General features: G+C 35.2%; 2 protein-coding genes across 5 annotated transcripts; one reads left to right on the forward strand and one right to left on the reverse strand.

Moving 5' to 3' along the window:
• The first annotated feature begins 53 nt into the window (after nucleotides 1-53).
• On the forward strand, nucleotides 54-20,734 carry LOC147388747 (uncharacterized). Of its 4 annotated transcripts, XR_015170434.1 has the most exons (4): nucleotides 59-493; nucleotides 15,743-16,155; nucleotides 18,992-19,052; nucleotides 19,170-20,712. XR_015170434.1 is itself a non-coding variant. In XM_086417667.1 (2 exons), exons 1-2 carry the CDS (start codon nucleotides 130-132, stop codon nucleotides 7,227-7,229), a joined length of 462 nt encoding a protein of 153 aa, XP_086273793.1. In that variant the 5' UTR covers nucleotides 54-129; the 3' UTR covers nucleotides 7,230-7,244. The 4 variants fall into 4 exon arrangements, 2 of the variants coding, with proteins under 2 accessions (XP_086273793.1, XP_086273794.1); XR_015170433.1 differs by having other exon boundaries at nucleotides 18,992-20,734; XM_086417667.1 differs by lacking the exons at nucleotides 15,743-16,155; nucleotides 18,992-19,052; nucleotides 19,170-20,712 and adding an exon at nucleotides 7,132-7,244 and having other exon boundaries at nucleotides 54-493.
• On the reverse strand, nucleotides 16,520-18,885 carry XTH26 (xyloglucan endotransglucosylase/hydrolase 26). Its single transcript, XM_086417666.1, has 4 exons — nucleotides 18,632-18,885; nucleotides 17,968-18,068; nucleotides 17,174-17,367; nucleotides 16,520-17,086 (listed from the first exon to the last, which is right to left on the reverse strand). Exons 1-4 carry the CDS (start codon nucleotides 18,801-18,803, stop codon nucleotides 16,678-16,680), a joined length of 876 nt encoding a protein of 291 aa, XP_086273792.1. The 5' UTR covers nucleotides 18,804-18,885; the 3' UTR covers nucleotides 16,520-16,677.
• Nucleotides 20,735-25,085: the final 4,351 nt, after the last annotated feature.

The raw sequence follows: 25,085 nt of genomic DNA on the forward strand, positions 1-25,085 counted from the left end.
AGGGAAAAAAAAACGCATTGTTTGTATCAGCAATGTATGGGGGTATAACTTGATTACCTAATAAAAACGACACTCTTTTTAACAAAACTGTGAGAAAACTGAAGACTGAAAGAAGAAAAAAAAACAGATATGAGCGATGTACAGAAGATGATCGCAATCGGCCTCGTATGGGGCGTAACAAACGCTATAATGCGCCGGGGTGCACTGCTTTGGGACAAAAAGCTCCAATCTTTTGCAAGAAAACCTCAACAACATTCTCAAATTCATCAACGTCTAATTGGGTATTTGAAAAATTGGCTAAATCTCCTCTTAATTTGGCAATATTCAGTTCCTTTCTTGTTAAATTTATCGGCCTCTGCTGCTTTCTTCGCTATTTTAAGCGAAAGCCCCATATCTGTAGCAGTTCCTGTGACCAACGCAACCACATTTGCGGCCACTGCAGTGTCTGCGATGGCCCTTGGCGAAGAAACTCGTGTTGGGTTCGCTTTGTTGGGTACATTTCTTATTGTTCTTGGTGTCTGGGTCTGTATTATGTGATTAGAAATTGGTGTTTATTTGATTGTTTTTCTTTTTCAATGTTTAATTGATGTTTTGATTGGACCCATATGTTATCACCAATCCTTAGTTCTAATTTTGATTCCTCCCCCCCCCCCCCCCCCCCCCCCCTAATAATTGTATCTTGTTTTGTAGATGTTTGATTTTGTTTGGTCTTTCTTGTTAGTTAAACTGGGAAATCTGATAGATCCATTTCTTATTTCTATTAAATATTCAAGTTTGTTGTTATTTATCTGATTTGTTGCATTCTTAATTATATAATTGCTCCTCGATTGAAAATTTTAATTAGAGCCATATCTCATCAAGAATCCTTAGTTCTACTTCTGATTTTTTATTTTTAGGTTGTAGAAATTTGATTTTTTGGTCTTTTAAGTCAGGTAAACTGAGAAATCTGATGGACTCATTTCTCATTTTGATTGAATATTCATGTTTGTTGTTGTTTATTTGATTTGTTCTGTTCTTAGTTATATTTGTTTTGGTCCTTTGATGTTGAATTGAATTTAGTAAAACATTTCACATTTTGTAATTTTACAGATGAGTTTTAATTTAGACCCTCTTCCCATAATTCATTTGTTCATCAAAACCACCCTAGTGATACCTTTCAAATGAATCTGTCACGCCCCAAAAACTCAACCCAAATCCCCATGATTCCCAAGTTGAATCCCGAGGCATGATATAAAACCCATATCATGATAATCAATTCATAAACGTAAACGGCAAATAATATAACTATATGTCATACCTGATCATTGCTTAACAGAACAGATACGTATCCTCAAACATCAGAACACTTGACATATATACATAAAACAGTAATGACATAATATGGTTTTCATAATTACATAACAAAAACAACAACTAAAGACTTAAACCTAACTCTAGTTTAAGATTTATTACTAGTAATACCCATGCTCCACTCCTGGAAGCTTGGACTGATCATCTATAAGGCCCTGTCACTTAGCCTCCTCGGAAGGATCACCTAAACCAGGTGTGCCTGAAATTTGTGATGTCGTAGAGGTGAGTAACAGGGGAGTTACCCAATAGGGGAATCTTACAATTCTAAATAACAGCATCCTATATGCAGATTAAACATTCTAAAAATTTATAAATCATGCATATTTGATATTCAACACAATTGAAAATAATTGAACACCGATGTCATAAAACTTAGTAGGAAATTGAAACACTTAAAAATTTGAAGAAATAATTGTTCCTAATATAATATCAAATAATAGAGTACTATAATAGAGAGTTGAGGGTCACGACTGATGTGAACATCTTAGTCAAAATACGATTATTCCAATACTTCACCAATGTGGAACCCTACCGTTAGTTCCTGATTCTATGGCCAGCCTCTGCCATAATTTGGGTAATTGTTTTCCGGCTCAGGTTGGCCGTTGACCAAGACCTTAAGAAACGGGCCAAATCAAGTAGGTTATTATTTCTTGACTACTCTAGACTATTAATGATCATTAACTAGCCATCTTCATCTATGCCAATCTGGCGTGCTTGTGATCCTTGATATTCTCTATCAATCATACAACTATCTACATCTTGTCATTTATTAAAGATAGAAAAGAAATTCCTGGATTCCTGTTGTGATGTTGTGTTCTTATGCATCCCATAATACATAAGAACTCAAACAACGCAACTGTTATCCTAGAATAATACATCATTCCGGAAATGTCACAACATGTTATTCTTTATAGGTTTTCACAATCTCTTTAATAAATCACTAAAATACTACATATAAGTATTTATTTTCTTTTCAAAACGCAATGAAAGTAAAGCATACACGTGTTTTAAATACCCAGTCCACTCTTAAATGTACAGTCTCATCTCTCTTTTCTTTTTCTTTCTTTCGTGTCTTACACGACTCTTAGTCGAAGCATTTCACTCATTCTTGTCTTACACAGTCTATTACTGAAGCATCACTTCATCTATTTTCTCCTTTTCGTGTGTTATACGGCATACGCTGAAGCATCTCACTAACTGGGTATTTTAAAAGCACGACATTCAATTGAGAACTCGTTCTCATATTTATTTTAATAAATTACTTTTCTACCCAACTTTTTAATTAGAAACATTTCTTGGAAATCCATTACTAAAATGATTAAAGTAAACTGTCCACCAGTTTAACTTATTCAAAAATCATGTATGTTTATAAAAAATGTGAACAAAATATACGTATTGTGTGTAAAAACAGCAACTCATATAGTTACTGTATTTTTCTTTTTGACAAGTACAAAATACGTATAAAGTACTTATAAAATACATATAAAGTAACAAATATTTTGAGCATTCAATTAAAGTATATATAGTAAAATATTATATAAAAACAGCAACTTTCATAGTTGCTGTATTTTATATTTAACACGTATAAACACGTATAAAACACGTATAACGTACGTATAAAATACGTATAACGTACGTATAAAGCAACAATTTATTTTTATTCTTCTATCTAACATACATGTTGTCAATTTTATACAAAAACAACAACTTTCATAGTTGCTGTATTTTGTTTTTAGCATATATAATTACGTATAAAACGTGTATAAATCAATCTACAAGCATGTAATAATTCTTTTTAAACAAACCAACAACTACTAGCATGTTTTAAATTCATAAAAAAACAATAATATAAGTATGTATAAAGTATATGCATATTGTTAAAAATTTACAAAATAATTTTAGTTTTAAAATTACTAAATCAGAATTGTTTTAAAAACAAAACAAATTATATTTTTTACAATTATAAAATCAGCAATATATATATATATATTTTAAATTACTAAAACTATTATAAATAGTTGTAAGGGCCTACCTTTTTCTTTATTTCTCTTTCTTTTCCTTTCCTTCTTTTCTTTCTCTTCCTTCTTTTTTCTTACTTTTCTCTTCTTTCTTTGTGTAAAAATGAAACAATCAAACAAAAATTCAGCTAATATCTTATTTGATATTTTCAAAAAAAATATCTAGATATTACAAAAATTCTAATTCTTTTAGAATTTCTTAAAAAGATCTTAGTCAATTTGACTTAGTCAAAGTTGTTTGACTAGTCAACAATAATTGACTTGACTTGAGTCAACCTTAGTTGACTTAGTCAACATTTTTTTTTTAAACATTACGGAATCAGTATCAAATAGGTTGATAGCGAAGGAGAGAGTCCAATAACTAGAAGGTCACTAAAACACTTATTATTATTTGTTGTGGTGACTCTAAGGAAATGGATTAGGATCCCTTTAACTTCCTGATTCTTCCCTATTTATAAAGTCGTTCTGCCAATTATCCATTGCCAGTTGGCAATGGAATAGAGAGGTGAATTTCGATCCACATCAGCGCCATTTAGCAAGCAATGCAGCTGCAGCTGGCATCACTCTATTGGCCTTAACGAATTCTTGTTAGTCGCCTCAATCTATATCCACGTGTCATTAGCTCATTGGGTCTTCTTAAACACCTTTTGTTGCATTCGTACATGCCAGATGCCCCATTTTTCTTATCCCTAACAACTTAGGATTACTTTTATAGCAACCTCAATCTTGCCGTTCTTAGCCTATCAGGGCGTAGGTGGAATTCCTACGTGTCCACCACCTTCTTGTGTCATGTCGCCATACGTCAAGTGGTGTCTGTTCCCCTTTTGAATAGTCAACTTTCGGTGCCTTAGATAGGCCACCACATGGCGCCTAGTCATTGTTGACAAGACAACCTTATTTCAGCCTCATACATTTAGTCCGCCATACATGTTTGAGGTGACATCATCAGTATGTGCATTAGTGTCCTCTAAAGTCTGAGGTTGTTGGCGGACACCAACGTAGGGTCATTAATGTGTTTTGTCAAAGAGACGGTTAATTATTGTCTCGATAACCTTGATTTCCCAACTTTGTCTATGCCCGTTATTTCCAGTTGCCAAAAGTTTTTATGATGTCATCATGTCCAATTACAACGACAGTCCTTGGTTCTCGTGCACATCATGAGTTGCAGACGATTTATTGAGGGCTATTTATTGCCTTTGTTCTTGGTGCCTCCATATATAAAAGAAGGGGAGAGGTCTACCTCAACTATTGCTCTGTTCAAAACTTCCAATGACTCTTCGCTTCTCCCCTCTAGGATCTTTTTGACCCTTTGTAAGACTTTGTGGTGGCGGGAAGAGGGAAAACCTTATGACTATTAAAGGACAACCACCGATAGCGCCAAAGTAAGATTGCCACTATGAAAGCGTTTTCGAAAATATCGTAGGATCTACCTTAGATTGAAGACAACTTCATTCATGAAACTATTGACATCGACTACCTTTTGGCTCCCCAGGATTATGATGGACTTTCTTATGGCCCAAGGGGGAGGGCGACGAGTATGTGGATCCTAATGGTAACTTCAGGTTTCCCTTGGAAAAGGGTGTTGTGATTGTAATGTTTAAAAAAAAAAAAAAAAAAAAAAAAAAATGACCAAGTCAACCATTGTTGACTCAAGTCAAGTCAATTATTGTTGACTAGTCAAACAACTTTGACTAAGTCAAATTGACTAAGATCTTTTTAAGAAATTCTAAAAGAATTAGAATTTTTGTAATATCTAGATATTTTTTTTTGAAAATATCAAATAAGATATTAGCTGAATTTTTGTTTGATTGTTTCATTTTTACATAAAGAAAGAAGAGAAAAGTAAGAAGAAAGAAGGAAGAGAAAGAAAAGAAGGAAGAGAAATAAAAGAAGGAAAGGAAAATAATGAGAAATAAAGAAAAAGGTAGGCCCTTACAACTATTTATAATAGTTTTAGTAATTTAAAATATATATATATATATATATATATATATTGTTGATTTTATAGTTGTAAAAATTGAATTTGTTTTGTTTTTAAAACAATTTTGATTTAGTAATTTTAAAGTTAAAATTGTTTTGTAAATTTTTAACAACATGCATATTCTTTATACATATTTATATTATTGTTTTTATGATTTTAAAGCATGCTAGTATTTGTTATTTTGTTTAAAAAGAATTATAACATGTTTGTAATTGATTTATACATGTTTTATACGTAATTATATATGCCAAAAACAAAATACAGCAACTATGAAAGTTGCTATTTTTGTATAAAATTGACAACATGTATGCTAGATAGGATTAAAAAAAAATGGTTGCTTTATACGTACGTTATACGTGTTTTATACGTACGTTATACGTATTTATACGTGTTAAATATAAAATACAGCAACTATGAAAGTTGCTGTTTTTATATAATATTTTACTATATATACTTTAATTGAATGCTCAAAATATTTGTTGTTTTATACGTATTTTATAAGTACTTTATACGTATTTTATACGTATTTGTACTTGTCAAAAAGAAAATACAGCAACTATATAAGTTGCTGTTTTTACACACAATACGTATATTTTGTTCACATTTTTTATAAACATACATGATTTTTGAATAAGTTAAACTGGTGGACAGTTTACTTTAATCATTTTAGTAATGGATTTCCAAGAAATGTTTCTAATTAAAAAGTTGGGTAGAAAAGTAATTTATTAAAATAAATATGAGAACGAGTTCTCAATTGATTGTTGTGTTTTTAAAATACCCAGTTAGTGAGATGCTTCGGCGTATGCCGTATAAGACACGAAAAAGAGAGAAAAGATGAAGTGATGCTTCAGTCATAGACTGTGTAAGACACGAATGAGTGAAATGCTTCGACTAAGGGTCGTATAAGACACGAAAGAAAGAAAAAGAAAAGAGAGATGAGACTGTACATTTAAGAGTGGACTGGGTATTTAAAACACGTGTATGTTTTACTTTCATTACGTTTTGAAAAGAAAATAAATACTTATATGTAGTATTTTAGTGATTTATTAAAGAGATTGTGAAAACCTATAATGAATAACATGTTGTGACATTTCCGGAATGATGTGTTATTCTAGGATAACAGTTGCGTTGTTTGAGTTCTTATGTATTATGGGATGCATAAGAACACAACATCACAACAGGAATTCGGGAATTTCTTTTCTATCTTTAATAGAGAACAAGATGTAGATAGTTGTATGATTGATAGAGAATATCGAGGATCACATGCACGCCAGATTGGCATAGATGAAGATGGCTAGTTAATGATCATTAATAGTCTAGAGTAGTCAAAAAAGAATGACCTACTTGATTTGACCCGTTTCTTAAGGCCTTAGTCAACGGCCAACCTGAGCCGAAAAACAGTTACCCAAATTGTGGCAGAAGCTGGCCATAGAATCAGGAACTAACGGTGGGGTTCCACACTGATGAAGTATTGGAATAATCGTATTTTGACTGAGATGTTCACATCAGTCGTGACCCTCAACTCTCTATTATAGTACTCTATTATTTGATGTTATATTATGAACAATTGTTTCTTCAGATTTTTAAGTGTTTCAATTTCCTACTAAATTTTATGATATCGGTGTTCAATTATTTTCAACTATGTGTTGAATATCAAATATGCATGATTTATGAATTCTTAGAATGTTTAAACTGCATATAGGATGCTGTTATTTAGAATTGTAAGATTCCCCTATTGGGTAACTTTCCTGTTACTCACCCCTACGACATCACAAATTTCAGGCGCAGCTGGTTTAGGTGATCCTTCCGAGGAGGCTCAGTGTCAGGGCCTTATAGATGATCAGTCCAAGCTTCCAGGAGTGGAGCATGGGTATTACTAGTAATGAGTCTTAAACTAGAGTCAGGTTTAAGTCTTTAGCTATCGTTTTTGTTATGTAATTATGAACACCATATTATGTCATTACTGTTTTATGTATATATGTCAAGTGTTATGATGTTTGAGGATACGTATCTGTTCTGTTTAGCAATGATTAGGTATGACATATAGTTATATTATTTGTCGTTTACGTTTGTGTATTGATTATCATAATATGGTTTTATATCATGCCTCGGGATTCAACTTGGGAATCATGGGGATTCGGGTTGAGTTTTTGGGGCGTGACAGATATCAAGTTTGAAAGTCATGCTTCTCCCTCTGATGCCTGGGTTGAATGGGTTAGAGAGATGATGCTAGATGAGTCCGCAGTTAACAAGCTAAAGGCTACAGGGATATACGACACATGTGCATCTCCACAAGGCTGAAGATAGCGAAGGATGTTGTCAGCTTTGAAGGAATTACTAGTCGCTGGTGCAGTGATACTCACACCTTCATTTTTGCCTGGGGTGAGTTGATCATTACCCTTGAGGATGTTTTTTTGTTGATGGGACTTCCTATTACTGGGGAGATAGGGAAGGCGGAACCTCGTTCTCAATCCTCAAGAGCTCCATCAAGGATTTTCTTACAGAAGCGCAGTCTGCTTCGAAGATTAACCTTGACCCCTCTTTCAATCCTCGTACTAAGTCAATTCATTCGAAAAGGGGCTAACTTTGTGGGATGGGTGAGGCACTTCTGGGGTTAGAGGGCTGGTGGTCAATTCATCAAGGTCGAAGGATACAAGTTTCCTTACAAATTGGAAGCATTCACAGTATATTGGCTATCTTGCCATGTAATAGAGTATGAACCGGATGAGAAAGTACAACCCTTTCTTTTTTCCACTGGCCATCAAACTTGCGGCAAGTTTGCATTTCCCTTTAGGCATCATTTTTTGTGGCAATCTGTACCGATATCTCGACACTCTAGAGAATGACTTAAAGAAGTCATGCGACAACTTTTTGGTTCACTCTTTACTTCACGCAAGCTTTCTCTAGGTTTGGATTTGGGAACATTTTAGTTTGACATCGCCTAAGATTACTTTTATAACAATCTTGATCGTGACGTAGGTGGAATTCCTACTTGCCCGCCACCTTCTTGTGTCATGTCTTCATTCCTTCATTCGTCGTTGCTCCAATGATTAGGCACCAAGTGGCGTCTGTTCCCCTTTTGAATAGTCAACTTTTTGTGCCTTCGATAGGCCACCACATGGCACCTAGCATCGTTGACTAGTCAACCTACTTATTTCAGCCTCATATATTATTATCATTATCATTGTTAGAATTTTGTTTGTATAGAACAGCCCTAGGGCTGTTCTGTGTGTGTTGTGTGACAACCCATAGGGATTTACTTACTTATGGTGGGTTTTTTAGGTTATAGGGCCCACCTTATGTTATGTATATAGGCCCTACATACTTTATTGGTTGAATTTAATATAAAGAGGAGTGCTGCTGTACAACACAGAAGCTGCTGTGTTTTTGGCTCTCTCTCTCTCTCTAATCTTCTTCTCCTCTCTTTCTCCTCCTTTAGTACTTGCTCTAGGTTTCTTGGTTTCTCACTTGGTATCTGAGCAAACCTTTGTTTTCTTCTCTTCCTTTTTTTTTTTGGGTTTTAAACCCTTATTTCTGCAGTTGAACTCTTATATCTGCAGTTTTGTGGTAAAAGGAATTTTGATTCATTGTGGTGTTGCAAGATAAACCCAAGATGTGTATCTAGGGTTTAGTTGTTTGTTTGTGGTTGGTTGTGACTGAGTTTTGAGGTTGCGTGGTGCTTTTTAAAGATGTTTTAGAAGGATTAATTGCGGTGTGGGGTGTCCTTTACAACGATTGTTGCCTCCCTCGTTGTGTGTTAACTCCTCTTTGTGGTTGTTCTAATGGATGAATGTAGCGGTTGTTCTAATGGATGAATGTAGCTCTTCAAGTGAGGATTCAACTAAGAAAATTATTTCGGTAAGATTGAATGAAAATAACTGCCATTCTTGGTCTCATGCTATAAAGGTGTTCCTATGAGCAAAAAAGTAAGGAAAATAACTTGTTGAAGATCCTCCTCCTGAGGATTCAAAGACCTATGAAGATTGATGAAGTGAGAATTCATTGGTTATGACCTCGCTTTGGTTAAGCAAGGGACCATTTGTAAAGAAGATCTGGAGCTCTCTTGTAGTACTCTCAAGAGAATAATGTGACTAGGGTGTTTGATTTGTTTGAATGTATGTTCACTACCAAATAGGGTGATAAACCCCTGAATGAACATTACAACAATCTGAAAAGTATATGAGAAGAACTACTATTCTATCAACCTCTGAGCACTGATTTGGAAGTTCAGCGAACGCCAATGGGAAGAGTTTCAAGTTGCATTATTGCCGTCTAGTCTTAACTCAGAGTATAGTGTATTCAAGGATCAGATTTTGGCTGGTGAACAGCTTCCTACTGCAATGAATGCATATTCTTGCCTTTAGAGAGCCTCCCTTACGTACTCAGCTCATTTTAAGGAGTCATTTGCCTTAATCACTAGTAATGGTACTCGTGGGACTCCTCGTAGTGGACACGACGGTACTCACGGTGGCGGTTATAGTGGTAATCGTAGTGGTCGTGATGGAACCCCTGGGCGTCGTGGTGGTGGTATTATTTCTGGTTGTGGTACTAATAACTCAAATTGGAAATGCAACTATTGTGGTAAGACAGGGCATATTGAAGATTATTGTTGGGACAAATGGGGACGTTTTGACTATACTTACAATGCATCTGCTGATACGTCATTCACATTTGTCACTCAACCATTTACTTTTAGAGCCCTAATTACTAATTCTGAGTCTCATGATAATCTTATTGCTCAACTTAGTCAGATCCTTCAGAAGTTGTCAGGTCTACTCACATTCATTTGCTCCCACAAACACTATGGTCAATACAGGTAATTCTACTTGTGAAGTTATTTGATTCCCTTCCTCTTCTTGTATTATTGACTCTGGTGCTAGAGCTCACATGTTTGGTATCTCTTCCATTTTTTCTAATTTTCACTCATCTAGATCTCGTATTGTTTTAGTTGATGGTTCTTCTCGCATTGTCTATGGCACTAGTGATCTTCACCCTACCAATTCCATAACACTTTCTGGCTTATTTGTTCCTGAATTTCTTTTTAATTTTTTATCTATAAGTAAACTAACAAAATCACTAAATTGTTTTGTAACATTTTTTCCTAGATCTTGTGTTTTTCAGGACCTCAGAACGAAGAAGGTGATTAGTTTGGGGTATGAATTGAATGGGCTGTATTTTCTGGACTGTGATGAGCAAATTCTTGCTTTGAGTGCTGTCGTCTCTCCTCTATAGTGGCATTATCGCTTGGGTTATCCGTCATTGCAAAAGTTGCGTCAAGTTGTTCCCACATGGAGTTCTATTTCAGTATTAGCATGTGAGACTTGTCAGTTAGGCAAGCATCACCGTTGTAGTTTTCCTCCTATTCTACAGAGTCGTCAATTGAGTCCTTTTGATGTAGTCCATACAGACATTTGGGGTCCTGCAAGAATAAAAAGTACTTTTGATTTTTCTTATTTAGTCATTTTTATGGATGATTATTCTAAAATGACTTGGCTTTTTTTAATGAAAGATCGTTTTGAATTATCCAAATTTTCTTAGTTTTTTATAATGAGATATTTGTTCAGTTTGAATGCCGTGTTAAAATTTTTCGTTCTGACAATGCTCTTGAGTATACCCAAAACTGTATGTCTGATTTCTATAGAGACTATTGTATTATCCATCAGACTACTTGTCCACATACCTTTCAATAGAATGGCATCGCCGAACGTAAACTTCGTTATATTTTAGATTTGACTCGCACATTATTGTTTAACATGCCCATTCCTAAACCTTATTGGGCCGATGATGTTCTTACTGCTTGTTACCTCATTAATTGAGTTCCTTCGCTTGTTTTGGGTAACCAAACACCTTTCTCTTTGTTTTATCCTATGACCAAGCCATTTCCTTTAGTTTTGCATGTCTTTGGGTGTGTGTCCTTCGTCCACATTCTTGGGATTGGCCGTAATAAGTTATCTCCTCGTTCTGTTAAGTGTGTCTTCTTGGGTTATTCTAGGACTCAAAAGGGTTATCGTTGTTATGATCTTATAGGGCGTCTGTATTATATTAGCGTTGATGTCTCCTTTTTTGAGTTGACCCATTTTTTCTCCACTTTGGGCCGTCAATTTGATTTTGATCTGGTTCATTCTCATCAGGGGGGTTAGTTTTGCCTACTATTCCTCTTCCAGTATCTTCTCCTCCTCGTTTGCAGGCTTATTAGCTCTCTAAGAATCGCCCAGTTGTATCCTACGGTCCAACCGCAGCCGAACCATCACCTGACTCTCTTGAGGACCTTCCACCTCTTGCCTCTTCTAAGGACCTTCCAACTCTTCTCATAGCACCCTCATCCTCCACATTATCTATTGCTTTGCGGAAAGGTATTCATTCCTGTACTAATCATCTTATTTCTAATTTTGTATCTTTTCATTGCCTTTCCTCTACTTTTCACTCCTTTGCATTTTCATTGTCTATAGTTTTTGTTCTTAATACTTATCGTCAGGCTCTGACTTCTTCTAGATGGAAACATGCTATAGATGACGAGATGCATGCCTTTTGTCAGAATTAGACTTGGGACCTCACCACTCTTTCTTCTGGAAAAACCATTGTTGGCTGTACACGGTAAAACATCAATCTGATGGCTCAATTGATCGCCTTAAGGCTCGATTGGTGGCTAAAGGGTATACTTACACTTATGATGTGGATTATTGTGGAACTTTTTCACCTATTGCTCGCCTTAACTTTGTTCGAATTATGTTATTTGTCGCAGTAAGTTCTAACTGGCCACTTTACCAACTATACATAAAAAATGCATTTCTTCATGGATATTTACAAGAGGAAGTGTATATGGATCAACACCCAGGTTATGTAGTTGAGGGGCAAGAACATCTTGTGCGTAGGTTGAAGAAGGCGTTGTATGGATTGAAACAGTCTCCACGTGCTTGGTTTAACAAATTTAACTTTGTGGTGTTTCGTTATACGTTTTAGCGTTCGACCTCTGATCATTCTGTATTTACTCGTCATTCCCCCTCAAGTATTATTGTTCTTATTGTGTATGTGGATGGCATTATTATTACTGGTAGTGATTCTATTGGTCTTGCCCAGTTGAAGGTTTATTTGGGTACTTAGTTTCATACAAAAGACTTGGGCCTTCTTCGCGTTATTTCCTTGAGATTGAGGTGACACGTTCCAAGGATGGACTCACTTTATGCCAACGCAAGTATGTGTTGGACTTATTATCTAAGATGGGCACTGGGGGATCTTGTCCAGTTGATTCTCCGATGGATTCTTTTGTCAAGCTTGATGCTAAACATGGGGAAGTTTTTGAGGACACTGGGAGGCACTGGTGGTTGGTAAGCTCATAGATCTCACAGTTACTCGTCCTAACATTGCTTATGTTGTGGGAGTGGTTAGTTAGTTTATGTATGCCCCTTGACAACCTTATTGGGAAGCTATCTGTCGTATTCTATGCTATCTGAAGGGTACTCTTGGAAAGAGTCTCTTGTACTGCCCTTCATCTTCCTTAACTATTTCTGGATACTCTGGTGCTAATTGGGCTGGGAGTCGTTTTGATTGCTAATTTACCTTTGGTTATTGCACATTTGTTGGTGAAAATCTTGTTACTTGGTGTAGTAAGAAATAAAACATTTTGTCTCGCTTTAGTGTTGAAGCTGAATATCGTGCAATGGCCCATATTGCTTTTGAGATGTTATGGGTTTATTTTCTTCTTCGCGACATGGGTATTGATGCTTCATTACTTATGCAGATGTTTTGTGATAATCAGGCTGCCGTTTTTATTGCCAGCAACCCTATCTTTCACGAGCACACCAAGCATATCAAAGTTGATTGTCACTTTGTTCAAGATTTAGTCATGCGTAAACAGATTGTCACATCCTATGTGAAGTAAAGTGACAAGTTGACTGATTTTCTCACTAAGCCCTTATCTCATGTACCTTTTTCTTTTTTTTGAGCCAAGCTAAGCATCTTTGATATGTATGCTCCAACTTGAGGGGGAGTGTTAGAATTTTGGTCGTATAGAACAACTCTAGGGCTATTCTATGTGTGTTGTGCGACAACCCATAGGGATTTACTTACTTGTGATGAGCTTTTATGGTATGGATGTTATGTATGTGGGCCCCAAATACTTATTGGTTGAATTTAATATAAATAGGTGTTGCCGTACAAAAAATTGCCAATGTTTTGTTCTATTGTTGTATGGTGCCATGATCTCACCCTATTTGATGTTTGAAACATGGTTTCAAAACTCGGTTTCGCGTCTCGTCTCGTCTCGTCCATGCCTGATACTGAGTTTACTCGAATGATACGTCTTGTCTCGTTTGAGTCGTCTCGTTTCAACATTGAGATAATGATTTTTAACCATTTAAAAATCTAATGAAGAAGATGAAGTTTTTCACCTCATTTGAACCCAAACCCTTTATTATCTGATTCACTTGATTGAGAAAAGGAGCAAAACTTGATTTGTGGGTGAAAATGATAGGGTTTCAATCATGAAAACTGGTAAAACTCACAGGTCTTGATTATCTAGGACGAGATTTTCTATATCTAGTCCAAGATGTCTCGTTTGTCTCACGAGATTCTGCCAACTAAAAAGAGATTGTCCGTCTGTCTCGTTTATGCCTGATACTGAGTTAACTGAGGCGATACGTCTCAGTCTCGGACGAGTTCTGAAATGGAGACAAAATTGGCCAGGAAGTAGAGTACAAGCAAGACCAGTACAAGGGAATTGGAGAATAAAGGATTATCAACAAGAATCAAAAGAAAAAGATGATCAAAAGACATGTGCTTACAAATAGCGAATGATCATTCGCTATCTTGATAGAACTTCATACAGGAGTAGTTTTGTATTTGCATGTAGTTTTTTGTAACAGACTCCTCTATAATTCTATAAATAGGGGAGTCTTGTAAGATTTTAGAGATGATTTTTTTGGTTTTTTTCAAAAGAGAGAGAAAGGAAGAGAGAGCTTTAGTTTTGCTAGAGGGCTTTATTCCTAAAAAATAGAAAAGAGAGAAGAAAGCTTGGGGAAGAAGAAGATGAACTAGAGAGAGGAGTTCTCTTTCACAATGAGAGAGACCTCCGGTTGACGAAGCTTCAAAAATGTAAACCTTTCTTTTTTATTTTCAATTTTCCTAATGAAATTTCTGATTTACTTGCATTTGTTCTTGTTTCTTGTTCTCCAAGTTTTCTATTTCCTTAGGTTTTTTAGTAATTTCTTCTTGTCTTTCCTATTTTCTTGCTCTCCAAGTTATAATGGATAGAAGTTCTAGATCTAAAACTTGATCTAATCACTTCATTATGTTGAGATTGGATCCTTGATCCATTATCTTCATGGTAAGAACAAGAGGATGAACTCATGCTAAATGTCTCCCTTCATAAGTCCCTAAATGCCCAAATCGATTTGTTGCCTCGAAATGTCCCGAATCAAATAGAACATTTTGAAGGAGAACGTCTATATGGATTAGAAGTTTTGGAATGGGCTGGGGTCAGGTTCAACAGCCAACGAACAAAACCAACATTGATAGCCAATGTTTTGTCCTATATGGGTTATTAGTTTTGGAATGGTGGGTTGATTTTTTGTGAGGATGATCTCCTTACCATAGAGATCATCCTCACAAAATATCAGCCCTTCTGAAACTTTTAACCCCATCAAAAGTGGTTTACAAGTTGAAGAATCATGGACTGTTAATTTGTAAACCACTTTTGCTGGGGCTAGAGGTTTCAGCATGAGCTGATTTTTAGTGAGAATGATCTCCTCACCATAGAGACTATCCTCACAAAAAATCAGCCCATTCTGAAACTTCTAACTCATATATATATATATATATATATATATATATATATAGAGAGAGAGAGAGAGAGAGAGAGAGAGAGAGAGAGAGAGAGAGAGAGAGAGAATTTGTAAAAGTTTTTTAGAGTGTTGAACTTGAATTATACTTGAACCATTCCCGTATTGTATTTTCCTGTCTTTTGTCTTTTTGCTGAATCTTTAAATTCCGAATTGTACTCGAATTAATCTTGTGACGATTTTTTTCCGTGCATCGAATTGCTAACTGTAGGTAAACAAGATCACTTCAACCCCTCGAATCTCGATGAAGATTTTCCTCCTATTTCCTACAGAAAGTCCCAAATCTAGGAAGTGTTCCCAGATCAAGATAAGTTATCAAAGAATCAAAAAGGGTTTAGGTCGAGAATGAGTGAAAAGTCTTTTACCCGTGTGTTGATCTCCCTATTTATAGATAGATAGTGTTTTTCTTCCTTTGGCAGCCTTCCCTGTGAAGATCTTGCAAATCTTACCTTAATTTTTGTGTCCTTTAAGGAATCTTCTAATATTATCCTTTTTTCCCTTCCATATTAATTCAAGACTCTTTCTAACTTGATTTCCTTCTCTGTCATATTGTTCAGTACTTGGAATCCTGAAGATCTTAGGAGATTTTCTGTTGTGATTCACATGGGTCCTCCTAGATGTTACCATAATTCTTTCTTCGCAAAATCGTTCACTTGGCCGTATTCAATCGAGTGCTCCCTTCTAGCCGACACCCTGGCCGAGTCTTTTTAAGACTAAGAAGAGTTGACACCTAGAGATCTCGGATTAAACTACTTGCCAACCGAGTTAATTCTTTGATATGGATAGTGCAACATGTGTTTGTCTTGATTAAACTTATACATGCAGTCGCAACAACGCAGAGGTTTCTTGTTGGTCCACATCAGCAGGTGTAATTATGCACCTACAGTAACTATGTGTCAGATTTATATTAAGAATGTCCTCCACTTGAATGGGGGTTTGACAATGTCTCCTGAAGCTCACTAACAAGAAGGTATTTATGTGGGCCTACTCTTACATGGTTATAACTAGGATAATGTGTGGTGTGATTTTCAGCAACTTTTCTATTATCTAGGCATTCTTTTATGATTGTAGACTATGTAGTGTGGTTTTTTGAATTCTTGTAGGTTGTCAACATGTTATTCTTATCTAAAAAATTTGATTTTCATTTATTCTAAATTCAGCTCTGTTCAAATCATGAAACCTTTGCCCACACTGAATAGAAATTGAGAAATTTATTCCATGATGCAAAGCTATCAGTATATCTTAACATGTCATCATTTTCTTAAAATACTGTCTATTCAATCCTCCTTCTGTGGAGAGATTACAATGCAAGATACAAATCTTATTTGGTCTAAGACATTAAATCCGAGAATGATAGCTAAATTCTCGAAACACACACAAAAAGAAATTAAGAATTTATTTCTTAGTAGCAAACTGAAAGAATAAAAAAACAATGAGGCCTCTATGGGCTTATTCATCTTTTGAACGACCACACCGACATTGTTCCGTCCTATTAATATTGTTGTTTATAACACTCGAGGGGCATTTGTCCATTGAACCTTCTAGTATCTTTGCAGTAATCGTAGATCATGAAATTGTCTCTGACCCAATTCATCTGACCTATCTGAGCATAGCTTAGCTTACTATAAATGGGTGATGTCCACCAATTAGCGGGGTTATTAGAGGCACATTGACTTATGCTGATGGGCCCATCCCACTTGCAAGCTCTTGCCCTAAACTTTTGGAATCTAGCTGTGAAGGGTGAATTGTTCCAATCTATCTTTTCAAGTCCACCTCTTGTTGCCCAGTTATCAGCATTCCATAAACTTGAATAAACCCTCATCCCTTGTTTGTTGGGGAAAGGAATCCCAACGCTCTCGTAGTTACGGAAAACACGGATTGCTAACCCATCAATGAACCACCTAAAACAATAGCAAAACATGGTTATAGTAACGATGACGTTGAAGGTGTAAAAAAAGGTGAGAGAATAGCATTAGAAGTGAACTTACACAATCTCGCTCGGGTTCCAATGTATGGTATAGTTATGGAAATCTGCGGTTGGGTCAAACCATGGGTAGAATTGCTGCTCTCTGCTTCCATTTCCCGAAGTATAGATATTTGTGTGGATGATATAAGGTTGTCCTGATACGTTCCCCAAGAACTCAAAGTCTATCTCGTCGTGCTTGCTACCTGTTGATGATAGCTGCAGAAAATTGAAAATGGTTTTTTAGCCAATTGTTTAGTATTACTCTTAGGAATTGGACTTCCCAACCCACAAATCTCTGGGTTCATTGTCAGCCAACCAACTACTCCAAAAGACCTATCTGTTGGAGAGGGGGAGAACTATGAATATAAGAGGTTCACGAGGCTTAATTAAGGTATGACTATGACACACCTGAGAGTGGAGAAAAATATACACTACACTACACCTCCCCTATAAGGGTGGAAAGAATCGAACCTGTGACCTATGCAAACCTAGCGCTCTGATACCATGTTAACCAACTAACTACTACAAAAGGCTGATCTGTTGGAGAGGGGGAGAACTATGAATATAACTGAGGTATGACACACCCGATAGTAGAGGAAAATATACACTCAACATTCATGGACATGCTTATGCGTCTTAGTTCTTTTGAATTTCTTTTATATAAAACATTCAGGTATGGCATTGTACTCTCATCAACAAATGTTCTTGAGGGACTTTGAAGGATCTGGGTATGGGGAGAGATGTTAAATCAGTAACGCTAAGGTGATGGTATGGAGATCATGAACTTGTGACACCTATGTCTAAATTGATACTTACATAATAGGCAGTGACAGTCCCAGCAGAATTCCCGGGTACTAATTTGATTAGCATTTCAATGCTTCCAAAGAGAAATCCTCTCTTTGACTGAATTCCAGATCCTGAAAACAGTAATAAGGGTAAACATTGGGTTGGTGAGATAAGATGGTTAGAGAAATACTCTTTCTTTAACATAAATGAAGCAACAAGTTGAAGATGATCAACATAACATTAGAGATCTTAAAACCAAAACTCTAGGTACCCAATTTTCAGAGATGGTTTTGATACAAAATCAGAAATAAACTTGCTAGAAGACTGTTCAAATTTCTCAAAATGGATTCTGTTCCAAAGATGTATGCCATGATTTCGAAGTTTCATCCTTTTAGATAATTTTTCAGACCTATTGCCAACATTAAGTAGTAGTCAAATATATTTGTATTCGTTTTCATGATATTATGCACAATCAGATATATCATTGTCGATTCACAGAAAGAAGAATTGTGATCGGTTCTTCTATTTATAGAATCTGACAAGTGAGATTTCGATCAAGTGTTTACATCATAATAGTTAGAATAACAAAAGATTTAGCTTTGGATAGAGTGGAATGAAGGAACAAGATTCCTTCATCTGACCCCAACTCATTGGGATAAAACTTTGGATAAAGCACAAGAAGTAGACATTATACCTGAAGTTCTATCCAACACAAGTTGAAGATCATCGCCATTCCCTAGAATCGATGAATGATGTGCACCCCAAGTGAAGTACACGCTTTTGGAAAACTTAGCATCGACCACATTTTGATCAAATGAAATTAGAGAGAGAGTTAGAGCTAAGAACAATACTTGCAATTTCCCCATCCCAACCCAAGAGACTCACAAGGAATTGAAGTTGGAATGCTTTGAATAGTTGTGGAATGACCTTTATATAGTTTTCTAACCATAAAATATACCTTTTAAAAAAATAATTATTTTGCTCTAGAACTAATAAGGTAGACTTGTTTTAATGATTTTATTAATATTTGACTTCATGTGTTTGACATTCTCAGATACGTTCTAATGAAACCTTCTTGCACTGGCATGAAAAGTATAGTTGTTGTGCCGGACAAGGTCAGTATTCGTCCTTTCAAGGGTAGTTTGGTCATTTTATATGGAGAATTATAGTTGGACGCAAATACATCTTACATGTATTCAGAGATTTGATTTCAATGAAATATGATGATGTAGGGCTATGATGTTTATATTTGATAAAATGAAGCTAAACCTTAGGGGAAAGATGGTGGGAAAAAGTCCATGTGTTGGGTGGCTATGATTGTTCAATCAATGAAGTTGGAACTATGGCAAATCCAACGGTCTTGATATCAAGATTGATGAGCAGATGAACCTTGTATACAACAGTACTGTTTCAAGAGGAAGAAAATCTTGAAGGAGGGTATTTCTGTAGTTTTTGGGAATGGTGGTGGCAATGTTGAAAAAGAATAGTGGTGTACCCAAGCTGGCACGCGGTGGTAGTAGGAGAAAATCGTGCGAGAAACGATGCGTGAAGAAAGGGCCAGCTGAGCTGAGCTGAGCTGTTTGAGAGGTTTTTCCATCAAAACGTGTTAACGCCTTCAGCAGTTCAGCTGTGTAGATAGTTTCGGTGTAGGGATTTGCTGTTTTCCAATGAAGATGTTAAACTGTTAATCTATAATTAACTGCCACGTGTTCATTAAAAAATGAACACTTCAATAAACCTAAACGAGTGCCGATATTCTAACTATAAAGGTTTCAGCCATCAAATATCAGATAGGGAGACACCACTTCATATCTTTTATGAGGAGGATTTATAGTTGTGTATCCCGAGGAAATAGATCTATGATTCTGTATCCCTATCCGTGCCATGTCTGCCAAGTATAACGAAGACTTTTCAATAAGAAAATCATTATTTTAAACCTAAACACTCTAAATCATGAGTTTTAGGTATGGGTGCAACTTGGTTGGATTCGGTTTGAGGTCAAATTGGAATTGAATCGACATAGGTCAATTTCACTAAATAAGAACTAGAGCCGAATCAAATTCCACTAGAATCAAACCAATTCAAATTGAATTAAAGTCGGTGTTTTGTTCCATGGATTGCAATTATTTTATAAATTATAAGTAATATTTTTGTAATGAAAAAATAAACATAAAATTTCATATAATTAATAACGAATCTATGCTTAAAAAATCATTAGTTTATTCATAAAAAATCATTAACCTATGTACTAATTCTTAAAATAATTCATAATAATTAGTATATACATATATATTTATTTAGTGCATAGGGGTTCTATTCTCGATTTGGTTCGGTTCTATACAAATTTGATTCGAGAATCGAATCAAATTGATCAGTTCTCTATTTTTGTAATCCGGAATTGAACGACAACTTGTTTCAAATTGAACCAAACTACCTCAAAGTTATCGGTTCGGTTCTCAGTTTGAACCGGACCAAGTTGCACCCCTAGTTTTGCGTGATTTGATTTTGACAAACCCCAACGTCTCGGTGAATGGTAGACCACATGCCTCCCTTGACCTCAGTCTTCTTAATAGACCGATTTAAAAAGATCGAAATGCCCTTGTCTTCAACCCTTATGGTATATTTGTTTTTTTTGTTAAAAAAAAAAAAAAAAAATTACTTAACCTATCTTTAATTCATCATTTCCAACTTAACATTAACCCTTTGCACAAAACAAACAAAAAACCTAATTTTTTTTGCCCAATATCCCATCTTTTTCTATTTTCCTGTAAGTCCTATTTATAGCTCTAACCTTATCTTCAGTTCATCATTTTCTACATTGCCTCAAGCTCTAACCTTATCTTCAGTCCATCATTGTCTACATTGCCTTGACCCTTTTGAAGAAAATCGTGGAAGACTTGAAGTAGTAAGAATGGGCCTGTGTGGATACAGGAGCCAGAAGTACTTAGAACATAAGTACTTTCGTAAGTACTTTTTAAAGTACTTTTTGGAGTAGGTGGATAACTATTGTGTGTTTGGATGCAGGTTCTGAAAAGTACTATCAGAAGTACTTTTGATAGAGTTTTGTGTTTGGAAAATATTTTGGATTCTATTAAAATGATCAAAATACCCTTATAAGTATCAGTTACTATTTTTAACATTATAACTCAACAAATTATTCTTCAAAAGAAATAAAAGTTATTATTTTTATCAATAAAAACTAATATAAACATCTAACAATTATAAACAAATAGAAGATATTGTGAGCAAATATATACAATCACTAAAAATATGAAGCTTTCACCACATCAATATATAGTAAATTTGTGTGTAATTATTCACATCAATCTTACAATAAGAAAATTTCAACCATGGTTGGAATGTTCATGGATAAATCATTGAGTGCGCAATTGGGGGAGCTAGAAATCCAAATTTAAATGCTACACTAAAAGGTTACCACTACATCAATGGATAATAATAAATATTATTTAATTACATTTTTTAGGGTAATTTTCAAAATTTATGAGGGGTATATTTGTCCTAAATGCTGCACCAAAAAGCTACCACCACGTCAATGGATAGTAATATAGTATTACTGCAATTACATTTTTGAGGGTATGCTTGTAATTTTCAAAATTTATGAGGGGTATACTTGTCCCAAATATTACACCAAATGGTTACCACCATATCAATGGATAGTAATATAATATTATTCCAATTATTTTTTTGAGAGTAAGTTTGTAATTTTCCAAATTTATGAAGGGCATACTTATCCCAATCCCGTCATTTTGACAATGTTTTGTGACTCCGCCCAAGAGTAGTTTAGAGAAGTAGCACCATTGGTACTTCGTGAAAAAGCACTAAAATGACTCCACAGTAAAGTAGTTCTTTCCAAGAGTTATTTATCCAAACACCTTTAAAGTACTTCTGACTCCCTGCAAAAGTCAGAAGTACTTAGAAAAGTCAATCCACACAGGTCCTTAACTTTTAAAAATTTTATTCATAGAGAACGAAGATGACTAGTTTTGAAGGAAAAAAATGTTTTTTTCTTTTTTGTTTTTGTTTTTTTTGTTAAAGATTGAAGATTAGGGCATTTGGGTATTTTTATATAATTCTATTAAGAACACTGAGGTCAAGGGAGGTATGACGACAGTTTCAAAACACAGGGATATCACTAATAATATTCACCAAAACTTGGGGGATATGTCTAAATCACCTTTTTTTTTTTTAATTTGCTAGTTTAAAATTGCCCATAAATCCTTGTTTTAGGATTATCAATGGGGCGGGTTGGAGCCCCTAACCCTACCTTAAAGAGTCGAGCTGTACCTTAGATCAGTCCTAAACCCCATCGGTTCTAAATCGGTTAAACCAAAGCTCGCCCTTGGATTGAACTCAGGTTGATTTTCGGGCTTTCCTTTCGAAGTAACTAGGCATCGGACTAGATTAATGGGCAGGCCGGACTAGATTAATGGGTTAATAGGCCAATTTAACAGTCCTACTCAGTTTCTAAAGAGTTATAGATATATAACATCAAAGTTATGGGAGCGTGGCTCTTGTTCTACAATTCATAGAACCTCTCTCATGAAGAAAAATAATAACTTAGTCCTCTTGTACTCATGGTTTAGATCAGATTTGAAAATAGAAAAGCTCCTTAAAAACTATGGTTGATATATTTGAAAGTTTCAACAGCTTTCAATGGATGGATCAAACCAAAAACTCAACCCATTCAAATGGAATAACTATAGGTTTGGATCAATTATTTGGGTTCCATAAAAATTGGCTTTGTAATGTATCAATGATTCATATTAGTATTTTAGTTAGATATATGATGTATATGATATGTTTTTTAGCCAATGTAAACTCACCAATGGTAGCTTAAGTCATCCTCTCTTATGTTACAATATTTAAGTCCTCAAATCCCAAGATGATAATTGGGATTTTGGAGTAAGATTTGCTACATAGTAGCTTCCATAGAAACAATCTCTCTCTCTCTCTCTCTCTCTCTTCCTTATTCAATAATTTTGAAAAACATAATATATTGTTAAAAGGTTCTAAAAGGACGAGAAGAAGATACAAAATAAGATGGATTGAGAAAAGAATAATGATTTTTTGATGCCCCACTCTGACATGGCATGTGCTAGAACCATAGATCTTTTTTTCTTGGGACAAACATATTTATGGGGATGTGAAGTTGTGTATCTTGGGGAAAAAGATCTATGATTATGGCCCATGCCATGTCAAGGAGCGTATGGGGGCGTGTGTCAGAGGGGGCGTCAGAAAATATGACTCTTGAGATAAACAAGGAGGAAACACATTTTCAATAACAAAATACATGGTTCTAGAACATGTGGGAAGGAGGAACGATCCTGTATCCTTGGGACGTGGCTTTGATGTGATGAAGGGACTTATGAAGCCATTTCACATCAATGGAAAATTCTTTGCATTTCATGAAGTTTGTAAGAGGGCATTAATGGTGGCTTAGATGCATAGATCAGCTGGTTTGCACATTGCAAAACAACTTTGAGGTCTTGGGTTCAAGTCCAGCTTACCCCATAAAAAAAGAAGAAGAAGAATAAAGAGGTTATTAATGGAATTTTGAGATTGATACAAGTTAAAACGGAAATTTTACTTTGCAACGTAAGTAAATGCTTAATTATTTCATCCTCGGAAGGCCACTTGATAATCATATATTATAAAGTCAAACAATCAAATTTATGGGCCTCATAATTGATTATACACTAATGCTGGAGTGACATTGGATTTACTGCGATTTTTACATTTCTGACTTGATTATGATCGCTTTTTAGGGCATTTGGCATTCATATGCATATTCAATACAAAATAATAATAATAATTAGTTAAAAAAAAAGAGAGCTTCCATTAACACACCAACTTATACTTATAAGTTATAACCTCACCAATGACCAATCTATGAGGATGTCTATAGATTTTTTGTTCCCATTAAAAAAAAAAAATTCTATAGACAATCACAGTCGATGGTTGTGTTGTAAGTAAAAGTTGGTGTGCCAATAGAATTTCTCTTTAAAGATTAAAAAAAATCTATTTTCACAAAGATAAAGAAAAGAATAATGCTGAAGTGACCTTAATTCATACTTTGTGCACCTGCACGTCAGCAAAGTGTGAATTGAAGTCAATCTGCATGGCTCAAAAGAAAAATGTCTAGATTTCAATTTGAATAATGCTGAAGTGATCTCAAGATTGGACCTAACATTGTACACACCAACATGATGAGGCCTAATCTTGAGGTTACACCAGCATGACTCTTTCAATTTTTCTCTATGATCAACTCCCTCAATCTATTCTTGCAACTTTCATAGTAATTAAACCCAACATTGAAACCACAAGTTCATCATTAATGTCTGGAGTTTTTTCCTTCACCATTGAAATAACGCTGAGGATGGATCTATTCTCTCATTGTGGTCCTTTTCTTGTCGAAAATTAAACTTACTGGTAGGTGGATCTTTAATGAATAAAAGAGCATGTTGATTCTAGTTGGTAGTGTTCATCAAATACTCAACTTGGGGTTATAAGTCATGGCTGCAATCACTCTCAAATATATTAAAACTTTCTCTTTTCCCATCCGTGGACGTAGGTCTAACTGAATCATATAAATCTTCTAGTTTATTACCATTCATTGCATACATTGAGAGATCTAGGGATCCATACACTCATAGAGAGCTCTTTCATGCGCCCACCATTTTTTTTTCCGATGTGTATAACATCCAAGTTGTGACGCAATAAAAGATCTTTCCAATACAGTAAATTGAAAAATATGTTTTTTTCTTCCAATTTTTTGGTAATTTACAATCATCCTTTTTTCTCTTCTTCCCAGTTTTATCTTTATTTGCCTTACTAAAAATAATTTGCTTGTATTCTCATAATTGATCAAGTTCATTCTATCCACTCAACAATTTTGGTGTAAGTTCCAACTCTTTTTTTCCATTAAATGATTTTTTTATTTTGTCAGAGTCTATGATCAAGTGGTAAGAATTGACGATGTCTCAAGTAAAATTTTTTGTTTCCTTTCTACAATCTGACTAAACAAGTGTCTTTGTGGCAAGAGGGACAAAAAAGTTTTCTTTTAGTACTCCATCCTGATAAATTTGTATAAGCAGGAAAGTTGTTGATAGTTCATAAAATGGTTGCAT

This window comes from Akebia trifoliata, chromosome 12 (genome assembly GCF_017979445.1).
Source record: "Akebia trifoliata isolate Shusen 1 chromosome 12, ASM1797944v1, whole genome shotgun sequence".
NCBI classification, from domain to species: Eukaryota; Viridiplantae; Streptophyta; class Magnoliopsida; order Ranunculales; family Lardizabalaceae; genus Akebia; species Akebia trifoliata.

Excerpts from the sequence above, each read along its gene's own strand:
- LOC147388747 (XM_086417667.1), top strand. The coding sequence starts at position 130 with ATGAGCGATGTACAGAAGATGATCGCAATCGGCCTCGTATGGGGCGTA. Across the intron at positions 494-7,131 it reads TGTTGGGTTCGCTTTGTTGG|GCGCAGCTGGTTTAGGTGAT; the intron begins GTACATTTCTTA and ends CACAAATTTCAG.
- XTH26 (XM_086417666.1), bottom strand. The coding sequence starts at position 18,803 with ATGGGGAAATTGCAAGTATTGTTCTTAGCTCTAACTCTCTCTCTAATT. Across the intron at positions 17,368-17,967 it reads GGACTGTCACTGCCTATTAT|CTATCATCAACAGGTAGCAA; the intron begins GTAAGTATCAAT and ends AATTTTCTGCAG. Across the intron at positions 17,087-17,173 it reads TGGAACCCGAGCGAGATTGT|GTGGTTCATTGATGGGTTAG; the intron begins GTAAGTTCACTT and ends CTATTGTTTTAG.